Source organism: Aythya ferina, assembly GCF_964211825.1.
Source record: "Aythya ferina genome assembly, chromosome: 5".
Lineage (NCBI taxonomy): Eukaryota > Metazoa > Chordata > Aves > Anseriformes > Anatidae > Aythya > Aythya ferina.
Genome location: NC_140301.1, coordinates 37,396,853 through 37,422,027, shown reverse-complemented (window position 1 = coordinate 37,422,027; position 25,175 = coordinate 37,396,853). Strand labels below are relative to the sequence as shown.

At 37.2% G+C, this 25,175-nt stretch overlaps 1 protein-coding gene across 26 annotated transcripts in view; it reads left to right on the top strand.

The window, feature by feature from the left end:
• NRXN3 (neurexin 3) overlaps positions 1-25,175 on the top strand; it is a 979,419-nt gene that overhangs the window by 844,798 nt on the left and 109,446 nt on the right. For 15 of the 26 annotated variants that reach the window (XR_014693677.1, XR_014693678.1, XR_014693679.1 and 12 more), the window contains 3 exons: positions 18,438-18,527; positions 23,444-23,503; positions 24,798-25,105. Coding sequence is in view for 23 of the 26 variants with exons in the window: in XM_084521432.1 (XP_084377558.1) it covers positions 18,438-18,527; positions 23,444-23,503; positions 24,798-25,105 (458 nt within the window). In the remaining 3 variants the exon portion in view is untranslated. The remainder of the gene's footprint in view (positions 1-18,437; positions 18,528-23,443; positions 23,504-24,797; positions 25,106-25,175) is intronic. The other 11 variants (XM_084521425.1, XM_084521422.1, XM_084521433.1 and 8 more) reach the window with 2 other exon arrangements.

The window sequence follows — 25,175 nt, the reverse complement described above, 5'->3', positions numbered from 1 at the left end:
TGCTAACTTCGGGCATCAGGATGGCATTCTTAATGGTATTTCTATGCTCGTCTCTGAGTTTTATTAGCTTTTGAAGGATTGTACATTAGACTCATAATTACTTGCTCAATGGAAAGTACAAATAAAAGTTTGATGTTCATTATGAGCAGAGAGAGAATATTGGCTTTCCTTAAAGTGTGGTCTTCAGTTAAATTGAAATTAAATGAAATTAGCCCAATGGGATTCAAAGACTCCAAAGATGCATTTTTGCAACTTTGTATAAAAGACAAGGAACTGGAAGGAAAACAGAAAAGCAACAAACCTACAATTCAGATGCTGACATTTTGTTTTTTATAACATTCAATTACATCTCAGCCACCTGCAACATAAGCTTTATGCTTTCTTGTGAGGAAGAGGGCTAGAGATAAATTGTAAATTAGGAGGGAATTAACTTGAAGCTAAATTTGGCTAAGCTTTGGGTCTGAAATAATCCCAGTCATTAAAGATGATCACTCAATGTGCATACCATTCCAATTCTACCAGAGTCTCTCTTCCTGGGCAATAAGACTCTGAACAGTGACCCAGTGCAGGTATCTGAGACGAAGCTCTTGAGAAACGAGAAACAGCAAGCAGCAGTTGCAGTGGGACTGCTGTCTGCTGCTCAGCTGTTGTGACTTAGTTCAGGCAAAGCCGTTGAGCCGTTTATGATTTATTTGTGTTAGTTTTGCTCTCTCTCCTCTCCTTCAAGCATGCAATAAGGAGATGGGCTTTATCCCTAGGCTGAATTGATAACCAATTCCTTGATGCTTAGTTCATGAAGTTGATCATTGCAATGTATTTCTCAGGCAGGGTATGTATACCCTTTTTAACGAATACGTATGAATTTTTGTGCCCTACAGTGCAGTTTTCAATGACTGCCTCCCTTCTGCAGTGTCACATGCTCTCAACTTTTGGTGTATGTTCCAGATAACAGATTGTATGTACTTGGTGGATGTTTTTCTTTCTTTTATGTTGTTGCTGAGAGCCTTCTCTAAATCTAACTTAATCTTGTTGGTGATGAAGTTGGAGTCAATTTGGGATAAAAGTAAGACAGGAAAGCTACTTAAAGCAGATGAAGCTTCTGACATGATGTTGTTTCAGATTACAGTGAAACCCTTAAAATTTGAGGCAATCAAATTTGGTGAGAAGAATTCAAATCAGGAATCCTGAGGTTTGGGAAAGAGTTGACAATTCCCAGAAGGGTTAAAAACCAATCTTTTTATCTTGACACAGATACTTCAGTGCCTAAGTTTTCATTAGTTCTGAGGTGTGAGTTGTTTTTTTTTTTTTTCCCTCTCCACTCTGTTCACAAAGAATTACTTTGTACATGTATGTTGCCAAATTTGTAGCATACATTGAAATGAGCCTGATGTTCCCCTTCATCCATCCATGCTATTGTTCCATCCATGCTCTATGACTACATCTTCTGCAGTAGAAAAAGAAACAAAACTAGGTGTAGAGAAGCTTTACAGTGAGAAAGTATGAGTGAAACAAAACAACAAAAAAGTCTCCATTGGAGTAATACTTAAAAGGAGAAGATTAAAGTAAGGGAGGTAAGAGACAGGAATATGCTGTCATTTAAAGAAATGCATGTTTTAGAGAGAGAATTTTAGCCTGAATTTTATCCATACATTTAAAAAAAAAAAAAAAAACATTAAACAACTGGATTCTTATCTGAATTCATTAGTTCAGTCACCCAGTAGAGATTTTATATTTTTCTCCCGTATCATTCTTTTGAGTGATCTCTGTCTTCTTCTAGGAGTCTCTGCCCTTTCAAATGACATTAATTTGCAGTTCTATTGGCATGAAATATAAGAAAAAGATTTTGTCTTCTGTGCCCCTACTTCATTCTCTGTCTCAAGTACACATTTGTGAGGAATCTTAGGAAGCTGGACAGTTAGATCTCAATGACAGAACTTCAGGGACTTTGTGACTGCTCTGGCAACTTCTGTGGCCTCCGAAGAATATGTCTTTAAAACAAAAAGTTGGTTCTGAGGCCCCTGATGAGGTTTTTCTTCAGACTAGTTCCGGTCTCCAGGACTGAATGTCCCTGAACAGTTGGAGTGTATCTTCTGTGTTAATTTTATTTGAAAGGAATCCAGTTTGCATTCCCTGAGAGCATTTCAGTATGTCAAAGTGTAGCATGTAGAGAGTGTTAGGAGGCACACCTCGGAGGCATGCTCCTGATGAAAAGGAGTATGCCTTAAGAGCTAGAGCTGGACAATGGAGTTCATTCTTTCATTACTACATCTCATACTCATGTTGCTTAAACAGTCAAATTTATTATTTCTGCTCACATCTTCTGTTCAGCATTCTATGCCCCCTGTAACTGGCCCAGGAGAAGAGGGCACGTGATTGCGAAAGTGAGTGGCCATGAGATTGGGGAAGATAAATTTACTTGCTTTGTCAGCAAGGCTGCTTTATGCCAGTATAATGTCTTTACTGAACTACATCCTTAGGAGTTTGTGAGAAAAAAAAAAAAAAAAAAGTCTTTTTCTCACTTGCTGCTGCCTAAAACAAATTGCTTTCCAGAAGCACACGTTAAAATGATAGTGCTCTAGGTTGTCTTACCTACCTAAAATGTGAAGGGCATGAAGTTTTTCTTCCAACAATACTCACTTTCATTTACTCAGTGGAAAGATTGGCAATTGCTTGTTAGTACCAGGGAGGTGATGTGAGGCAGGGAAGAAAATTGGCTGAGTTTCTACATGATCTTTCAAGAGGTTTTCCAGCACATTGTTCCACTCCAGTGGTATCAGAAGATATTTGGCAAAGGTTACAGTGTTTTGTTTAAATGAAAGGAGAAGCTCTAGAAAAAAATCTAGTGACTACCCATTTTAAAAGTATTTTTCACCTTATCGCCTTCATCTTTGAGAAAATTACCTAGAAGGTTAGTTTTGGGACAGCTGAAATGATGTATTACATCTGTGTATTGATTTAATGGATACTACGTGTCTCATCTGTTTTAACTGTAGAGAAGGAATCATAGTGGTGGAAACAAGTAAAATATTTATGTTGATTATCCCCTTTTGATACAATTCAACAATATGCATGATTCCACCTTATCTTTCTGTTACTAGACATCTATGACTAAAGAGATACAGATGGAGATGTGTTTTTTTTTAGTTCTGCTGATGGAGTGGTCCAAGACCACTGGATACTTCAACGAAGTGCTAAGTGTGTCTTAATGGGATGATAACTTTTTTTTTTTTTTTTCCTTAATACCTACCCAAAATTATTGTAGGGATTTTAAGAATGCAAAAAACATGCAGCAGTACAGTAGACCAAACAGAACTTGAGTTACGTGAGCATCAGGAATTTTACAGGGCTTTTAGGATGGAGGGAAAGGAGAAGTGAGCTGTTTCAGGGAGAGGAAGCTGAATATTATAAATGTGAAAAGGGAAGGGCACTTAATAAGCAAGGGAACTGAGGTTGGTTTAAATATTAAGTGTTGTATTGATATCTTGTGTCTAATAATAGGTGCAGTTGGAAGTTTCTGTGAAAAATAACAACTGACTTTATTGTCAGAAATGCTAGTTGTTCACAGCTTTATCTGTCTTTAAATGGAGTATTGGTACTCAGTATCTCTAAAAACGGTTATTCACATCTCTACAAATCAAATTCTTTGAGTTTTACATGACTGCCAAACTAGAGTTCATAGCCTCCTTTGAAACAGGTCATTTCTTGTCCTACCTGAGCCATTTATCACCTTTCCCTTGATATTTTCAGTCTCCTTCCAAAGTGGTGTGACCTTTTTATTCAAAGTCCCTTTTCCACCGTATCCCTCCACTTGAGAGACTTTGAGCAGGGTGTTGTTTCTTTTCTTTTCTTTTCTTCGTTCTTTCTGGTTTTATTTAGGTTTTATCAGCAACAATTTCTTTCTCTCCCTCTGTGATTTCCCAGCCATGAGATAAATAGCCTTGTATCTTACAAGCTAAATACAATTACTGCTATCAAAAACAGAGTCTTTCTCTCCCTGTAAATGTCTCTTGGAAGCTGATAAGATGTTCAAGGCAAACTGCAGGCTGCTGCCTAATCCTGAGATTAAACATAACCACCCAGAAGACAGCAAGAGATAATTTGGGGGGTTGGGGGAGGGCAGGCAGGAGAGGAAGAGAGGAGGAGAAACTGAGATCCTCTCCTGAGATATTAAGAGGACATGCACAAGGCTCAAGGTTATTTGTAAAGGAATTACACAAAACACACAAGGGCTTGTTATGATGAGGAATTTCCTCAGATAATGCAGTGATTGTTGTAGTTGTTAAGGACAAAATTTAGCAGGGATTTGTTTGATGTGAAGCATGCAGGGGAGCACTAGGAAACAGCTTCCAGGCATATCTGCCGATTTTTATATATTAGTCCCCATCTTGTCCCTGAAACATGAGGTCTCACAAGGTTACATCCGGATGCCTCGTGCATTCTGGCTTGGGTATGTCTCACAGGCTTGATGCTGAATATAGAGACATGGTAAATTTCCTGAGAGTAGAGCAGGGGTCTGAGCTAGCTCTGCTTTTGTTACCAATTGACCATCTAAACTCAGGTAACTTAACCTCCTGTATGCAAACTAGAGATAACACTAATCTTTTAGGAAATAGAAATGCCTTAATTAATTATGGAGAAGTAGTGTGTTATACCTGTAATAGTCTTCGAATATAGCCAAGGCAGGATTCCTGGAGACAGAGTCTTTATGAGTCAGTCCAGTACCACAGCAAAAAGCAGCCTTGCTTCTGGATATGCAGGTTCCCCTAGTTCTTTCATTAGCGGCATTTTCTTTTTCTCCCTCTGTAAAGAAGCTTTCTTTAAGGTCCTGTGTTTCTGAAAGGTTGTCTGTGTTTTCAAAATGTATCAATTGGCCTAATAAGGGATATTACCTCTCCCAGCTTTGCTTTATTTAATTTGTAATGCATTAGCCAAGAAGGTGGAGAGGTTTGGATAATCTAATAGTATCATCACTGGAGGATTTAAGAGAAGACTATATATTCTTTCTTCAGCTAATATGTCCTCTGATACTGGAGATGATATGCAAATACTGTGATTATTAGTTCTTATGAGCTCAGTAATGCCAAGTCTGATGCTAATTGGGACATTAACAAGGAAAACTCAAAAGCAGAACTAAGTGGGATGTCTGAGTCACTGCAAAATGTTCTTCCTTTCTAAGTTTTTTATTATCCTTGCAGAGTACCTCTGCACGGCTTGTCTTGTATTACTTGAGTGATTTCCAAATATTCGGTTGATGAGCCTTATTAGAGGAAACAGGTAGCTTTCTGTCTTCGCAGAGCTTGGCTTCTCCTCCCCCAAACTCCTTCTGTCTGCTCCAAAGTGATTTTAGCATCTCTTCTTTTTGGCAGCTACTTTCTACCACCCCCAACTCAAGTTTCTGCCTTCTTGTGCCCTTTAGTTCTCCTTTCCTTCCTTTAGACTTGATTGTTATGATCTCTCACTGATACCAAAACCAAGGTAATAAGAAACTTGGCTGAATCCAGTTGTTTCCATGAAGAAGCACATGGATCTTGTACATTACCACTTGCAGTCATTAATAAATTCTATTGTTTGATGTGAAAGCTGAAGGGATGTCTTTGTGGTACTGCCAGATCCCGCTGTGGTTTTAATATTTTCCTATCCAAATGCCCCTGTCAGTGGGTAATGAGTTAAGAACAAGAGCACTGAATTTCGATTAGCCTTGTGGGTTGAATGTGATCCCCAGAGTTCCTGTCATACACTTGTTTGTGGGTTTTGATTTTCCATATCGTACTCATTTTGTGGGACTTAAATGAGCTCATAGATGCTTCCTATCAGCATGAATTAGAGAAGGCATGTAAAGTACCTTTGACAGATTTACTGCGTTTTATAATGAGGCTAAAACATATAAAAAGACAGGGTTAATAAAACAGCATTGGAGAAGCACATTCTGAAGGGAGTACTGTGACATATGTTGAAAGATCTGCCAAGAGGGATGATTAAAGCATGACAAGTTGATGAAATCAAGAGTTGATTGTAGCTTGTCACTCTAGGGCCATAACATCTATAATGTATTTATAAGGTAGAAAAACAGATAGATGTGGATACATGGTATGAACACTCAGTTTTGGGACCTGTACCCACTAAGATAGAAACTTACGCATACTAAGACACCAACAGACAAATGTACTTTCGAATTTGTGCAGAAACACCCATGTACACATGTTAATGCATGCACATCCATACGGAATGATGGGATAGAATCTCACATGATAAAAAAAGTTACGTAAATGCTGCCACTACACTCACAGTTTCACTTCTGCATACTTTGTCTTTTGCTTTCCCACAAGAATAATGCTGTGGTTCTTTTTAGTGTTGTACTTATGCCCAACCAGTTGCATGGAGGTGTGGTAGGACTTGTCTGTCTTTGAGGGCAAAGGAGGGGAAAGACAGAGGAAAAAAGAACAAAGTGACTATTGCAACTTTCAATACTCATCCTTCCTGTCAGAGTTTCGTTTCTTAATACTGGTCCAGGCTTTTATAATATGCTGCACACAATCGTTCTGCATGAGATACAGCCTTAACTTCACCAAATACCTCAAGCCCACGTGACTGGTAGTTTATCACACACCTGCATTTCTGTACACTTAGCATTAATCAAGAAGGAGATGCTTAGTTTCTTATAGAGGAGTGTGAGCTAACCAGGTGGAACAGATAGTACAGAATTATTTATCAGCAGTAGGACTGAAAGAAGAAAGAGTTTACCTAAGGAATTGTACATATAGAATGGTACCTTCATGCAAGTAGCCTTGATTTTCTAATTCCTATGTAGGATCCCACAGAGAGTCCTTGAGCTATGGGAATAACATACATGTTTACATAGCAGTCTTTTAGTAATGCCACATAACAGCCACATAAAAGGTTGTTCTAACATTTAAATACATGCCACAGAGGCAATGTTAGATTTTAGTTAGCCAAAATACTGTCTCTTGGTTGTAGCCTTGGGTAAAGAAATTGCTGTCAGAAAGCACTGACAATTTGAGGAAACTTTTTGTCAGTGCAGTCTAAAAACACAGGGATATGTATTATATTGCTGTATGTACTGTTGAACATCAGACTAGATGTCCAGCATGTCCAATCTACAGGTGAATACAAATACAAAAGAATAAAGTTTGCTAGAATGGTCCAAATGACACTTCTCTCCAATGGTCCTGAATTGGGAATGGTTTCTATTCTGTCCTATCAGAGCCTGCTTGTCCATCTAATCAGCTTCTTGAGCCAGAGAGCAAACAAGTGGATGATACTTCAGAGAATGATAGTAAATCCACCATGGTAACAATAAAAATGTGCCTTGAAATATGTTCTTCTGAGAAGTTTTATTCTATTCTTGAGCTTAGTTTGTGACCTGAAACACAAGGTCACATAAACAGTACATGTTTATATCTTGTCTACAGTCATTACATTTGCATTACTTCATAGGAAACCAAATGCTTTCTTTTTTCCCCCATTAATTCATCCGGGGAGACACAATGATGTGGAAATATTCCAGCTCCCTCTTCAGCTGGAATTTGATAGAAGTTACTGTGCTACATTGTAAGCACATCACTCAGCCAAAATTTAACACAAAACAAGACAAAACAAAACCTAGGCGGTTAAGGGGCATCTCTAACTTTTCCTCCATCTCTGGTTCTTTTTCCATGGATGATCTTGATTCTCAAATTGCAGTTCTTTCCTCTAAGCTTAGTCCTACAGACTAGTATTGCCTGTAAGAGAAATTCTACCAACACAGAATGAATATTTATAAAAGGCCATGTTAACCTTTGACAGTGGCAGTATGGTATGTAGTATAACTAGGGAGGAAATAAGCTTTACATTTCCCCAGTTGTAGACGTGCTATATGTCAAAATAATGACTCAAAGTATGCCAAGATATAGTATCCATAGGGCACTAATGCATCTTTCTATGTAGGTGTTCTCACCCTTCTCACATCTGATACAAACCCCTTGAGCTGAGGAATTTCCCTAAATACTAGGATAAAATTCCTACAGTCACTACAGGCCTTTGAATCCATCCTTGAGATACAGTGGTGAAAAACAGGTGTATTGCATTCCCAGAGGGATCCAGGGCATGTTATTTTCCATTGCATTTCTTTGACACCCAGCACACTTCTTGGTAAAGTCATCACCATGCTATTTTCCAGGAACAGTCATTCCACTTGACGAGATGTAGCTATGTCCTGATAGCTTGGTCTTGCTAACAATTCCAGGCTAAAGTCTGTGGCTGCTCACATAAGCATGATTATCCTGACTGAATATTCAAATGCTGTGAACTGTGTCTTTCCAACCTGAATGATTCTACCCGTTTGTGCCCACTGGTCCATGATTGTATAAATGCCCAGGTACCAAGCATAAGCAATCTCATCAAAAATTTCTGATAGATTTCTTGTTTGCTAAAGGAAGATGAATTATAATGGGTTCAGTTATCTGCAGAAACATATAATGTATCTGTATAATGTAGTGCAGAGAAAGATGGAGAAATATTTCTCAGATATAGAATCGGGCTAAATAAGATTGCTGGAAAGTAGGAATTCCACTAGACAGCACAGTGCAGTGAACTCCCAGACATTAATATAGTTATGTTTCTCTCCTGGGTTAGTACTGTTTCAGTTTTTGTGGTCAAATGGAGTTGCTATAATATAGTCTCTTTTTTCTCTCCCTCCCATTCTGTCCCTGTCTCTCTCTCTCTTTAATATACACTCCCCCCCCCCCCCCTTCCGCCATACACACACACTCATAGAGTGAGAGAGAGCAAACAAACATCTTGCCTGAGGGATCAGAGGCTTGAACAACAACTTTGTGCTTTTCTGATCTTATTGCCTCCAGAAAGAACAGTGCCAGCTGTAATCCCAGGTTGACACAGCTGACATGCAGTGACAGAAGGGGCTCACACATTCACATCAGCCTTCTTCCTGCTCAGTAAAAGGCACTGGAGAGCACAAAGTCATTGAAATCGAATGGTGTGACTGAGGACTGAAGCAGAGCTACTGTGTGAAAGGATGGTCAGAAATGAAAGGGACCAGACAGAACCAGAAGCCAGAAGTTCCTGAACTCCAGTCTCATCTGTATAGATGCCATTCTTTGCAATCTTGGGTAATGATTTTACTACTCAGTAAAATCATCAGTTTTCTGATCAGTAATGTGGGGTTAAAGCCTCAATTTACCTTATATTCAGAGACTTAAATAGAAAATATTATACAGTGCACTGAGTATTAAAACCTTTCTGTATCAGCCAACCTACATTGTCACTAAGTACTTGGAGCACCATGGAGATTGAAATTTGCACAAATTCATAGTGAGATTCACTTTGCATAACAGTCTGATGTGCAGACTGAGTAGTATTTTACCCCTTCCCTACTACCTTTTCCATAGCAGTTTCCATAGCAGGTCACTTCCAAGAAAGCAATTGATTTAAAAGGTTAGATTGGAGAAAGCATACCTACAAAAACTACAAGTACCTTTTCCCACAGGTCTACCTTACTTCTGACGCTGTTATTCAGTAATGATTTTTTTCACAGGATGTTTCCTGTGCCTCTTTTTCTTTGCTTGGCTTTGTGAACCGTGCCTGTCTTTGAGAAGGCTTATGGGGTCACTACAGACACCTGGAATTCTTTGCTATGTCTAGGGCAGTGCAAACAGAAGAAATTATTTCAAAAGGAGGCAAAGTTTTCAGATTTGTAGTGAACAGAGTTGGGAAAGACGTGGTTGGTCCAGTTTATTCCATAATCAACTGATATCCCCCACCATATTCTATGAGGCTTTATCAAGTATAATTTTAAATAATGCAAGAATTTCCCTGGGGGGACTAGCACTGTCTAATATGCAATCTTGATAGGAAGTACTTCTTAATAAACTTCTTTCATCAGTTTCTTACTTGCTTTTAGTTGTTTCCTTGCACTTACCCTAGGGAACTTGCCTCCTTTCCATAGGATTTGTACATTTCTGTGACTTTTCACTGGTCAGTTTTCCACTCCCCACTGCATATTTGACTAAATGCTTTTTGTAGTCAACATTCTCATTAACATCGTTGACTGAGCAGCCTCACCAAGCTATAGTCCTGCGAAAGTACTGAACATGCTTTCTCCATTTGTTGTATATTCAACTTTCCATATCATCTCACTGATAATAGGTGCACAGGGAAAAGAGAAACAGAAAGAAATGAAAGCTTCTGGTGGAGGCAACCCAGCCTAATCACTGCCAGCACCAATCCAGGGACTGGAAGTCCTGCTGGAGCTGAGTCATTTCCTGCATAGCTACTGGAGAGCCTTTCAGCACCTTCCACCAGTGAGTCTTGTCTTTGGTGTAATGGCCAGTAAACATCAAGAAGAGCCCTTCTTGAACAGGGAGCACAGAACACAGAGCCCCAGGAGGTTCAGCTTTGACTGGACTTCCTAGCCCTATCTCCCTGTTGGCTGTGTCAGACCTAAGCTAGTGGTCTACCTGTATGCTCTTATTTTCAGTAGGTGTAGTAAGGCCACAGGCTTTCATACCTCACATTCTGTACCACAAAAAGGCTATTGTTCTGTTTTCCATCTTGTACTGACCCTGAAAGCAATACAGCTGCATTCACATAGCTCCATGTTTAAGCCAATGCCTGTAAACTACATTTTTCCCTATGGTTTAAACTACAGTGTTTCCCTACCCTGACTTGCATACCCACAACTCAGCTAAGCAATCCCCAGATCTCTGTTTCATATCTCTTCCCACAAAATGAAATTTGCTCTGGTTTAAATTGGAAAGATCAATATGTAGTTTAGTTTCGGTTGTTCTTTAATAGTCACTTTAGCTTTGGCTGCCTGACATGGGGCTTAATTTGGACCTGGACAGTGAAAAAAAAACAAGAATTTACACATTACTTACAGAATGTCCCAAGGATATGGTAATACAGACAAACAAATTGTTTTTGTATATGTAAAAAAAAAAAAAAAAAAAAAAAAAAAAAAAAAAAAGCTGAACTGGTAGCTTTCTTCTCTATACTGTACCGTAGTTCACTTTTCTAATATAAATCAAGAGAACTAAAGGAGATTGTTGGCATCTCATGACTATGACCTCAGCTTCTTTAGGACAGAGATGATTCAGTATAATCTGTCATATAAAATAAAATCTGGACCACGTTTTCCCAAAACTAACTTTTCTTTTGCACCCTTGAAGAAGTTAACTTCCACCTTTGCTAGTCTGAGTTTTCTTTTAGTTTTGCATTTATTGTAGTTCTTGATTTTCAGAGCAAGTCACTCATTTTCTCATCCATACAAGACAGCATAGAAATATTAATCTAAGGGTGCTTGAAATGTTACTAAGATTTAAACCCTAGTCTCCTAGTTTGCCTCCAAATGTCCTGGTGACTTTGGCCTACATGCTGCCTTGCTTTGAATTTGGCACTTACATTTGCTTTACATTAAAATCCAGAATTATTCAGTTCAAAATTGTTTAAAAATCAATTTGTACCTAGCATACTGAATCTGAGTACCTGAAGTAAAGAGATGTTACATATGAAAAAGTAAATGTTGGGAAATACCAAAATAGAGTAGAGAGTGGCCACAAAAAAAAAAAAAAAAAAAAAAAAAAAAAAAAAAAAAAAAGGCAGTAGAAACTTAGAAACAACTTCAGATGCCAGATCAGGGGAGTAACTTTTGCTTTTGTAGTCTTCCTAGATAATTCTCTTTCCTATTTTTAGTACTTATGCTACACAGACCTCGTTGTCTTTTGTCATGAGGGCAGTGAGCTGAGGAGAGCTGTAGTGTGAAGGTCAGCTTTTAACTCCATTCCACAGTGAGATGAACGAAAGGAAAGGTGTGGCTCCTTGCAAACAAGGTAATCAGAGGGAATTAAAGATAAAAGTCAAGGGCATCTGGGACTAAAGGGAAAACAAGGACAGGAAATAAAATGAGAATTCAATGCAAAAGATACACCTTAATCTAACAGTGCAGACAGAAGGGAAAACGCAATATCCAAGAGCTGAAGCAAAAATAAAAAATGTCAAGACTTGGCTATTCTTTAGTCTCCTTAAACAAAATAAAATCACAAATTTCAATTAATCTTCCACAATATCTTCTTACATAACGCAAAAATGAACCTTTGCAAGAATTTGTAGAGGGACAATTTGTGGTAGTTGCAAAGACAGATTCTAGATCACCTACCTTATAATTATTTTGTTTAGTTGCATGGCTGTCTTGCTTCATTTCTGTGTAAGTCACATCTGTGGTTTCAAGTTTGGACTTTTTCCAAGTGTTTTATAAAAACCACTCTGAGTAGACATTTTTTACATGTTTTGATTTTGATGCAAATACTGCCTGTGTTATATAACATAAACCACAATATGGCCTTACAGTAATACAGCAAAGTACACAGCTATGCAAAAATAAGCTTTATTTTAGTGCCAGCAATAGTGTCATTATTCCTTCCTGATTTATGGAAGGGGGAAGGTTCAAGTCGTAAATATGGACTTCACTAATAGGCTTCTGTCAGTTTCCCTGCTGAATGTAAAGTGATAACAAATAATAGCTTTACTTAATAGTTTTCAGAGCAAAACACATATTTAAGGAAATGAGAAAATGGGACTATTTATATACTGATACTGTAAGTTTTTAAGTGCATCTGCTTGCAAATAGAAATGGTTAAATAGGTACAGTATGTGTCTATCACAAATGTACTTCCAAAACTTTTTAAGCTGGCAAAGTCTGTGCCTTTTATTAAATATTAGAGTGAAATGGTCATTTCTCCTTGATACATGTGAGCCTCCTTTTCCAGAGTACATTTCATCAACTCTAGAGGAATTTGGGGGCTAAACTGAACTGGATCGGATTATGTCAGAAGTGGATTTAGCACTCTTAAGGTCAACTTTGCAGACTACCATGCCGTTCTACCATATTCATGTCAATTAATTGTATGTAGATCATGTTGAGATTATGAGCTCAAACCAAAAGCTGTTGGGAGCACAAAGCTATCAAACACTAACTACTTACTGGTCCTTCCACTGAAATTCCATCTATAATAAGTAAAAGGGAGGTGGAATCAATTTAAACCTTGAGGACTGATCTAGTAACATTTTCTTAAATCATTAGTGTCACCATATAGCCTTTCATTTCGTAAGTGCTCATTAGATTATATGTCTCTTTGTTTTTAAAAACTTATAATCAAAGAAGAAAACATTGCTGCTGTATTTTCTCTTCATGAAACAGCCTTTGGCATTAATTTAGGACAGATGAATGTTTTCTTATGATATTCTTCTTAGCATCTTCACAGACTTGACAACACATCAGGTTGTATTAATATTCTACCTGGAAACAAGCACTTTCTTTCTGCCCAGTGCAATTTGCTGGAACCTTTCAGCTTTTCTCTTCCTTACCAAAGAGGCAGTAAATCATCGTGATTGGTATCTAGGCCAAGAAGAAACATTTTTCAGTGCTCCAATTGCTCTTTTACTTTCTTTGGCTTAAGAATCCATTTTGGTTTAGAAATAGGCATAATGCAATAAAGATTGATTGTTTTCTTAAAGGAACCATGAGACAGCAAGCAAAACATCATCCAGTATTGTAGGGTTTGGGAGGAAAATTTTGCTTTGCCCATGAGAAAATTTAAAATATCTCCCCCTGGACTGTTACACTGTATCAAAAGCATTTCCTGGGGGAACTGCTAATAGTGATTAGCAGAAGCAAGTTCTGTTGATTTTTCCCAATTTAGTTTGATCTAAATTGAAAATTATCAAGAGCTAAAGCTAGAAGTGCATCTGATTTATCTGTATAGTCAGTGAAGCAGGAGCACACTGAGGGTTGCAGAAAAGAAAACAGAAGACTGGCAACCGATCATATTTAACCAGCAGGCTGTGATTTTTATGATTTAGGTGCCAGGCTTTCTTGTGGCAGGGGGAACAAACAATCAGATCTGTCTTTTCTGCCAGATTCCTCTCCAAAACATTGTTTCATCAGGACCGTCTGTGGTATTTGAAATATTTTGAATATTCAGGTTAAAAAAGTCTCAGAGATCCAGAGGATTTCAAAATGCTACCATTAGAATCCTGATGGTCATAGTAGCCTTGATACTTACCAGTTTATTCGAAAACTGAGGTTTTCATATATCTCTGCATTTCCAGTATCTGTGTAACACCTAGGAGATGTAGCTGGATTTCTGTTAATCACACATGTGAGCATTAAAAGAAAAACAGAATTGTTTTACACCAGTCATCACATATCTAGATTTGACAGCGCTACAGAATTTTGCATAAGGAGAAAAATTAGGTGAAGGAATGCATTTCTGAGGGTTTTTTAGATGAAGCTGAGTCATGAAGCAGATTGTAAGTGATATTAATAGGCAGGAATTTGTTGTGCAGAAGAAAAAAAAGCATGGAGATTGTTTTAAATGACCAATTCTACTGGTATTTAAATAACTACTAGCGATGGGAGGAAAAATACTTAGTCAATCACAAGTAGCAAAACTAATTAACACAACTTTATTATAACAAATTATGTCCTGCAGACCTTTGAGACCCACATGGATTTTGATTGCAAAAGAACTATGGGATTAAGTGTATTTTCTAAATTAAACTAAAATGACTTTTTATTTACATGTTCTTTTCTGAAGTAAAGAACTTGAATCTGATTTGGACTCAAAGAGAAAAAAGGGAGTCTAGATTATGTGAGTGAAGGCATTTTTCAAACGTGAACATATGTGTCATTTAGCTCTAGAAAGGCATTGCACTGAGGTCACAAAAGGATCTTTACTGAAAATTTCTGTATATGAAGATGGACAAGAATCCTGCTTCATCACATTATGTAGCTCAGCTGTCAGAGGGCCAATGAGCTTACTTCATATTAAATTTACATCACATTGTTTTGCAAACCATGATATTTCCTTTTTGAATTCTCATATCAAGTGCTGTGTTTATTTTTTTAAAGCACAACTCAAAGTCAATATTAATTTAATAATTGTATGTGTTTAATGGTATTTACCTAACATCCCTAGCTCTTAACAAGGCAAAACTTGTTTTTTAACTCAATATTGTAACTGGGTATATCAGTGAACACATTCTCATGCACGTATTTTTAAAACTCATTCTCACTAATGTCTGAAATAAAATTTAAAAGCAAAGCCAAAACAAAATAGCTCAGGTACTAATATTGCAATTTAAACCTATTTGAATTTTCTAATGTCCTTCAGTTTTTCATAGATTTTAAAGGTATGATTTTCATACATATATTAATTTTGTTGAATCTATCTACCTAATAACAATAATCATAAAATTAAATTAAACCTGATTTAAAAAAAAAAAAAAAAAAAAAGTCTTTAAAGATGTGGTGGGCAATAGTTGTCATTTCTGGCTTTCTTGAAGGTCTAGGACTGTATTACAAGAAACCCGTTTTATCTGTCATTCTTTCATTGTCCCATTTCCTTTTTACCTTAGTCTTGCTGGCCTGTTCTTTTGAGATGCTCTATTTCTGAGAAATTTCAATTCACTACATTTTTTTCCCTTCTACAGTCAGCCCTCCAAACAGAGGAAGAAGCACTCCATGTCAGACATTGGGCTGACACTTATGTTCCTATGAACAGTGGATTGTTCTTTATTCTGAAAAACAATTCATTGCCTCTGGTAAAAGGTTGCTTACGTACATATTGAGTGAAGCCAGTGGAGCTTTTTTGTTCCAAATAAAGTGTGCTATAGAATTTCTTTGGCCCCATAGAAAATGTTCCTGCTCATCAACATTGACATTTCAGTACAATTTAATCTAACCAGAAGTCCTTACTCAAACTGTACACTCTAAAATGTTGAATAACATCCATTTTTACTGAAACTATACAGTACTATATTCTATGCAATACAGGTGTATTACAGGAGTAGCAGACTCTCCGTAAGTGTTCAAGTGTGGGTTGACAGACTAATTTAGTAGTTTACGTAGAAATTTAGGACTCTAAGTCCCATTGAAACACCTCCTGAGTGTCTTTCAAAACCTGGTACTCCTTTCTTACACAGTGAAAAATATCCCTGCTGAAAACAAAAATATCCTAAAAGAGATGCAGGATTCCTGTGACTACATTTATGAAGTTTGGCTGGTTTGGTGAAGAAATGTGTGGATTAGTGTGTTACAAGAAGGCCTAATGGATAAGCTGAATGCCTTGCTAATTGTTCATAAGAAAGAAATTATTTTCATAGTAAGCTTGAATAGATTATTCTTGTTTCAGTTCTCTCCAAACTAGGTATGTTCCCTGACCTGTGAGTAGATCTTGTACTGAACAAGATTCAAGTTTTCTGTTTGTGAATATATCTTCGCAAAAGTACAGAAATGACTATTGGTATTTTTTGGTGGTGCTGATGAATTATGAGATCTGGGAATGTACTTAAAGGTAACTGTGAATGACTCCCAGCCACCACACTGTTTGATGTAATTTGATGCATGACTGACAGAGTGTTGTGTTTCTAGTATTCTATCTTTTCCTTCTAGTTGATCAGAGTAACCAATTGTACACAGCATGCATCTGACATGGGACAGAGAAACTGGTACCATCAGCGTGTGTCAGCTAGTGCCTAATTAGATCTTTCTGCTGTGGAGAATAGCAGTTTCCCACAATGGATCTGTTACATGGAAGAAAAAAAGTAGGCACCTTTCCAGGGAGGTGATAATGGGTCAGACCAGTAAAGTCCTTCTTAGAAGTTTTTACATTGTTTTGCCTGTTGCCCCAAATAAGCAGCTCGTGAATGTTCATGGTTATAGATGGTGATAGTAAACCAAATCCAGATTACTGTCTGTGTTACATTTGAGTCCTTGTAGGAATATTGCCAGTATATCACAGTAATGCCTCCAACCCGTTCCAGAAAATCAGAAGTGACAAACTGATCCTGGAGGGGGTAGCTGTGGTCAGCAGGTACCTCTCACAGACTAGCAGCATTTTCTGAACAACAGTTAAAGAGTAAGGATTATTGAGCACACGAGGTTCACCAGCCAGTGTCTGAAGTTTGAAAGTGTCTGCTGTAGAGCATCCTCCCAGCTGTTAGTTGCATATATATATTTTTATATATAGTCTCTATATTTTTTTTCTATGTGTGTCTTTACATTGAAAAAAGATTTCAGCATCTCTTTCAGAAAGTCAAATAAATATGAAGCCCTTTTAGATTATTTATTTGTGAGATTTCAATAGATGCACTGCAGATTCTGCAGAACGGTTGTGACTCTTGCACTGCCATTTATTGCACACGTATTAGAGTACTACTGACTAGCAGGAGTTCTGTTGATGGTAGTATTACTGTGGTAAGATTGGGGCTTACTCTAGTTTTCTAGTTTCCTCAGTATTATTTTGATTCTTTTCCCTAAGGATACGCTCTTTTTATGCCTACCTGACTAAAGAGCTTTTATAAAAATAATACATGAAGCAAGTACTAGAATGAGTCATAAAGTGACTGTAGCTGAAGAAAACAAAAACAGAATGATGGCACTTGTTTACTGTCACTCTAACACCATCAAACTGAACTGCTCCTTTCTACTAAAGCTTAGACTAACCCTTCTGATTGGTACCTGATTTTTTTCAATAACCATTGAATTTGGACAATGACTTTGTATGAATCTTATTCCTATCTGTATCATGTACTGTGCAAGTGATGAGGGTTTTCCTCCAAAAGTGCACTTTAATGAATAATACTATTATCCATCAACATGGAGCAATGGAACTGTATTTGCCAGAGTTTACATTTTGAGTAATCATTCTACTTTCACTTTAGTTTCCAAGCTTTTGTTTTTCTCCTGCAAAAGGCCCAAGTCTTTGGTAAACAGACACACACCCTCACATACCTTTAATTAACAACTCTTCAACTTTTTTAAAAATTTTACTTTTTTTTTTTCTATCTTCCTACTCTTTGTTTTTTTTATTTATTTTTTTTTTTTAAATCTGCTTCTACTACATCCTTTCAATATTAATTTCTTCTAATTTCTTCAGTACTTTTTTCTGTTTACTGGGTTTCTAGTCCTAACGCATATCTCCTACTACTGCAAGAAGGTTTATCAAAATAGTGCTATTTATATGTTTGTGTAACTAACATATTCTGCCATATTCTTTTGTCATCAGATCTAGAGTCTGATCAGAATGTTTTAATTCATGTCATTGAGTTCACTCAAGGTCTCATGTCCTGGACAAATTATACATGCCTTTTAACCAATCTGGATAAACAAATACTCTGAGAACAAGAGATATGTTATTCATGGGATTTAACTTGTTTGACCTTCCAGAACCTCAGGCAATTGTATGTATAACTATTCTCCACCATACTAAAGATAAAACTCTTTCTTTTATAATATATATGTACGGAAACATGTGCTTATTTATTTATAGCTAAATAAGGTCATAAACCATCAAAATCTAGGATGTGTTAACCATTTCATTGACTTTTCAGATTGTTTTTAAGCTGTTTTTTAAACTTTAAAGGCAACACTGATAGTGAACGGTTCCAAATGGTAAAACAGAAAATCCCCTTCAAATATAACCGGCCCGTAGAGGAGTGGCTGCAGGAAAAAGGTAATAGTCATTAAAACTTTCATTTTAAACCCATTTGATTCTAAACCCTCATTTTTAAAGCCTGCAAATAAATGTTTCTTAAATGATAATCGCCTGCTGCATAAATGACTGTTTTAATTTTCATTATAATTTGTGTCAGCTTCCACCTGCCATATGTTGATAAATCATGCTATAATACATTGCTATTAAAATGCAGTTAAAGGGACGAAATTCTGAGCTTGCTATCACAGTAATGACAAACAAGCAAAAATTCAGGAGGCATTTTCTTAAAAAAAAAAAAAAAAAAAAAAAAAAAAAAAGAAGAAAGGAGAAGAGCAACAACATGTATTATGGCAATTTAACCACTGCATGATCTTCCTGTTTTGGTTTGTTTTTAAACTACATTACTATCTTTATTATCAAAGTTTTCATTATAAAAAAAAAAAAAAAGTGTATTTCAAACCTACTTGTTAAACCACTTCCTGTAATTTTTTTTTTTTTCTCATTAGTTTCATTAGCCGCTATGGCTATGTGTTTTCTAATTGTATTCAAATAATTAAACAATTTTTTAAAACGTTGTAAAGAAAACATTTTTTAATGTTTTCCTTTAAACTACAGTGAAGGAGACAGAGAAAGATGATGGTTCTGTCACTTTTGTTCTATATCTGAAGTGCAGTTTCAATGCTCAAATGATATGTTTTTCTAAGTTATGGGTCAAATTCTTCCCTAACTTACTCTCAGGTAGTGCTATCAAGTTTTGTGGGCTTGCATAGGGTAATTGGCCTCAGTTCAGCTAAAGACTTAACAACATGCATCGTAAGTCCAATTGGCTTGAGTAAGAATTCTGCATACACTTCAGTGATCTGCTGAAATGGGACTTGCGCCTGAACACTAATGTTCTTTTATCAAGAGTTTAGTGAAAAATACAATTTTGGAAGTAGAGCCCATTCCAAAGCTGGTTGAAGGTAACAGAATAACTCTCACTGATTTCAGCAGGGTTTAGACTGGGCTAAACTGTGGGGAGTAAGATAGGGGTACTATTTATGTATGCTACCTGTGCTATTTAAAATAAAAAGTCACCGAACTAGTTTATTTCCTTGATGTCTTGGAAAAGCAGAACACAGTCTTCTCTGATTTCCTTTAAAGAAAGTAGTGCTGATAAAAAGAAAACGGGGGGAATAGGGGGGGTGACCTTTGAACTCAAATCTTGCATTTTCTGTGTTGACTTAGACTATGAGTGTTACTACATTTTCCAAGAGGGAAAAGTATGTTGTAGGATGGGAAAAAGATCGTTTATCTTCTAACTTCTTTCTGCAGCTGGATTAGCAAATTGATTTAGCTAGAAAAATTATGTTAAGTCCACGAAAAATGTGGACAGCTGCAGTTAAAGTATTTTTATGAGGGATCTGATCCTGCAAAGTGTTGTGCAAGCTCAGTTCCCATTGACTTCAATGAGAGCTGACAGTGTTGCCTGCTTTTCAGGTTTGGTTTACAACTGTGTAATGTTTGTAACAAAGGCTAAAATATTTGTGAAAGTAAGTGAAATTACATGTGTAACTAAAGCCATAATGGTTTTATGGAACAGCGAATTTTAGCCAACTACAAAGCAGATATTAAGATAAAGGTATACAGAAAATGCTTATTGAGTCTCAATGGGATGCCCTATTAATTTACAAGATCAAACTAAAATAAATAACGTTTGTCACTAAAAAGTGGATAATTTCGGTAAGTTTGAATTGCTAAAGTCCCTTTAACACTAAAGACAATGATTGCCTCAACTTTATTAAAACAGATGCATGTCTAATTCCTTGATGCAATTCATGTGCTTGAGAACCCCATTTTTTTCTTGTTTTTATTTCTCCTTTTTTCAGTTTTCCATAATTCTTTTGTTTTTTGTTACTGCTTCTCCAAGTTTGAGCTTATAAGCATGCCAAGGCACTTTCATTTGTAAGCCGTCCTGAAGTTTTGAACTGAAGTCTACCTTTTGTGGATATTGATGCTTTGTTAAAAGACAATCACACATGCAGTGGGGTCTGAAAGACAAAATTTGGGAATTTAGGCATTCTTAAAGCACCAATTTTTATTTAGGCTAGAAATGTGTATCCATGTTTTTACAAGAGTGAAAGGAAATTCAGTCTTCACACTCTGTACTAAGGAATGGCATCATGCAATGCAACACCTGAGACAGTACAGCTTTGTTCCTTCGTTCCAAAGTAGATAGACCTTTTCAGCAACTTAGGTAGCACTCAAATTAAAAAATTAAAAGAATGAATAATTTACCTAGCCATTCACCAATCTGCTCATCCATCTGCTCATCCATCCAATACTTACTGTACCGTGGAAGCCTTCTGTCAGAAGACTTTATAAAGATGATGAGTGAAAGCATAGCTCACTATCAAAATGGAACAAGGTGAACTGATGGGTGAAGAAATAGATAGATACATCAGTGAAACAAAGTATAGAATAGCTGTCTTCCCCATATGAATTCTTGGCTTGAGTGAGGTAAGATTAAACACGTTTTAGTTGACATTTTTAATGGCATAGGTTTGGTATTATTTTGGTACCACTGTTATATTGTTCGTAATGAAATGTTACATTGTTGGAAAACAAACATAACAATGTCTTTCTGAAGTGGCATCATTACTGTTTGGTGGGTTTTTGGTGGTGTTGGTTTTTTAAATTTTATAAATTGTGTACAATAGTTTTAAGAAAAGCACAGAGTTACAATCTTGAATTTTATGAGTAATAAGCAAAACATCAACCACTAATAACTTTGCTGAGATTATGTGACTTAAAAAAAAAAAAAAAAGAAATGTTAGTCCTAAGTTGTTCATTTTAAGATGTCATAAAACCAGGAGATTTCATTAGTAGAATACTTGGTGCCTGCTAAGTTTCAGGTACAACTTGTTCTGCAATAGGAGGAGCTAATAAAGACCCAGAAGCATCTCATCAGAGGGACTGATCCTGGAAGTCCTTAATTCTGCAAATTTCTTTTACTTAGATGAGTGTCATTGATGTGAGTGACTACTTGTGAAGCAAGAACTATTAATGCGAATTATGGTTTGCAAATTCAGGCCCAAAATCTCTCTTAGCATTACAAAAAAGTTAAATTTCACTAAGATTTCTCTACGATATTTTTAATTGGTATTCAGTTTCTTGAATGAAGAAGTCAATGGGAGAGCAAACAAAGAAATGAAAGCTTGAACTGTGCAGAATATTTACAAAACACCTCAGAAATTTAAGATATGCTTGTTGTTTTCCTCTACTGTGACACTAAGCAGTAGGAAGAGTTCTCTGTGGAAAAGGCAGGCTATAAGTTTGCAACCCTCACACAGCTGGTAGAATTTACAAATACATTTCCTCAATCAAATTCAGTGGCCAAATAAATTTTACTTAGGGAGAGTGAGAGCTGCAGAACCATATAATCAAAAGAGTTATTAGAAGAGGTCTATGGTGGCAGAATTGTGTGTATTTTCTCAGTGATTTTCTATCATTCCATATGCTTTTCCCTGTTGTCTTTATTCGTATGTGTGTACACCATCAGAAAGAGCGAGGAATGACAGGTTATAGGTAACTCCAACAAGTGATTGTTCTTTTAGCAAACAGTTCTAGTACCAGTGTTGTCTACAGTGTTAACCATTTGGTGCAGTGCATGAATTCTCCTGGACTGGCAGACCACTTACCAAACAAGGACAACCCCCAAAATTCTTAATCAAAGTTCCTTTTTTTTTTTTTTTTTTTTTTTTTAACCTGGAGTGGGGCCACCTCCCTGGCATATACTTTTTTTCAGGATTAGAAGATGCAGAGGAAGACCTAGAAATTGAGGTGATTTTTTTGCAGCCCTAAATACTAATTTTTGAAAATAAAACAAGAGATAAGACAGACACGTACTATGAGCTTGAGTAGATGACATCCTGAGGAAATGCCATAATCCTTCAGTAAAAGTGAAGGAACCCCTTTATTTCCCAGCTTGGGGAGCTTTCCTCACTGGAACAGTATAAATTCTTCACCATCACCTATCATCTCTCTATGATAAACGATGATAGAAAGAGGCAGTATTCATTCAAGGGGAGAAAATAATGGAAATATGCGTTTTTCAGGGATAACAGGAAAAAAAATAATGCGTTTTCAGGGATAACATCTCAAGATTAGTGACATAATTCCCTGGCCTTTACACATCTCACCTCCACCTTCTGCCACTCTATTATAAGTGAGGTTGGAAAGAGGGAATGATACAAATTAAATTTCTGGGTATGTAGGGGCAGGGACAGTATGGAGGGAAATATAGTGTTAGGGGGACGGAATATGCAAGGAGAACAGAACATGGTGAAGTAAGAAACTGACAGCATATCCATTAGAAAATCCAAGGCAATACAGGACAGAGCTATCAGGAAGAAAAGCAACCTAAGAACATGCTATGTGACAAGTATATCCTTCTACAGTGTACAGTGCAACCTCCTCTGGCTTGGAGAGGAGCTGGGCTGAGAAGGCTGAACGTTTTGATGGGTGTTTTCCTCAGGAAAACAGGAGAAGAGACAAACTGCCCTGATTTTATTTGCCAGGGATGTGTGGCTTCAGTGCATGTTTCTAGATGTTTTAATTAAATTGCCTCTGGTAAGTTTAAAACCTCCTAAGATGCAGAATACTGCATCAAGTGTTTCAACACTTTCCAGGGGTAGGATACCCTCCATTTTTATTTCTCATTTCTTCATCAAAACAGTTCCTTCACCCTGATCAAGTCCTAGTGTTTCATTTCCAAACCTGTGGGTGAGGAGCACAAAAGATGTGCAGCCCACCTCCATATATCCATAATTTGCACCTCTCCATACACTTTTACTTGGTTAGCAAGGGCCGTCTTTGGGGACAGGAACTCCTTTCAGATACATTTCTTCTCTTGTCCCCATTCTCTTCCCCATGGTCCATCCTGTCACCATAAGATGATGCAACACCGCATCACCACTTGACTTCGAGACCTGCCACGACGACCACCAAAATTGGTGAGCTCCCCATTGTATTTTGACCTACTTTAACCACTGTTTGTGAAGAAATGAGCAGTGGGTTATACTCTGTGCTTTGCTATACATGCTACACCTCTAGTCAGGGTGGACTAGAGACAGGAAGCAGAGAGTGAAAACTGGGGAGAGAGGGAATGGGATAGGGACACATGGTGCAAATTTCATAAAAATAGGAAAACACAAATATTTGAATGATGATAGACTTGATACTGTTTTGATAACTCTCCTGAGCTCTGCCCAGCCTGGATGTATGGTAATTCAATAGATTTCAGGTGGCATGGCCCTAGTCTTCTGATGAGCAGTGAAATTATAGGCACTGCCTTTCCACTGCATGAAACAATTTATTTTTTTAACATAGTCCATCAGCCTAGGACATAAACAGTATTTATAGAGTCTAGGCTGAATGTGATTTAAGTGGCCTGCAAAAAGTAGAATTAGCAATTGTTACAAGCATTTACTTTTAATAAATTTATTTCTCATTATGTATGATACCAGCCCCCTCCTAATACTCAGAGTGCGACCTAGAGAAAACCACTTAACCTGCCTACACTTGAAGTTCACCATCTGTAAGAGGGTATTCACAGGAATGGCATTCTGGGGGTTAGTCAGCTGAAGCACTTTGTTGTCCTTACTGCTTCAAGAATTTTGCTCTTTCAGAGACATCACGATGTTTGCATTTGGCGTTTTCTTGTTTTAGCTTTCTGAGACTTCACAACACAAAATTTCCAGGTAAAAGATTGTAACTGGACCTACCTTAAGTTACCTTCACAATCCAGTTGGTCAAAGTCAATTTTTCTGATGTTTTACTCTCCTCAAGCCACTCCTTTGCATTAGTAAAAATGGCTTTATGATATAATCCTATCCTTTGACCAGTGAAAAGAGAAGGGTTTTTAATGGGCTAAAGCTTGACAGGTACTGAGATCTGAATTGATAATAGAAAAATTGCCACATATCAATTTCTTATCTGTAGTTGAAAATGGGTCTGATTCTAGGGCTCATATTTCTGACTGAATCGAATGTCCTCCATAGTTTTGATGTATGAGTGGATGTGGAAGTATGAGGTTCAGGTTTAGCTGTTCTTGCTTTCAGGATAATTTTTATTAGCAGTAAGTCTTAGGCAGCACATTTCCGTGCTGTATTTCTACCCTACAGTCTTCATAAACACTACCAAGAATGAATCTACTACTTTGTTGTCTGTCATTTCTGGCCAGGACTCAATGTAAGATACAATGTGAAGGAAATGTCTAGCAATAATGTTATTCACCCCCTTCACTAGGACGACAGTTAACGATCTTCAACACCCAGGCGCAAATAGCCATAGGAGGGAAGGACAGAGGGCGTCTCTTCCAAGGCCAGCTCTCCGGTCTCTATTACAATGGCTTGAAAGTGCTGAACATGGCAGCAGAGAACAACCCCAACATTAAAATCAATGGAAGTGTCCGACTAGTTGGGGAAGTCCCTTCCATCTTGGGAACAACACCCACAACCTCCGTACCACCAGAAATGTCTACTACAGTCATGGAAACCACAACTACAATGGCCACCACTACAACCCGAAAAAATCGTTCACCACCCAGCATCCAGGTGAGTCAATTTGTCTTCTGTATTTCCTTGGGTTCTTAGCTTCTTGTTTTGCTGCTCACTTGCAAGTTCA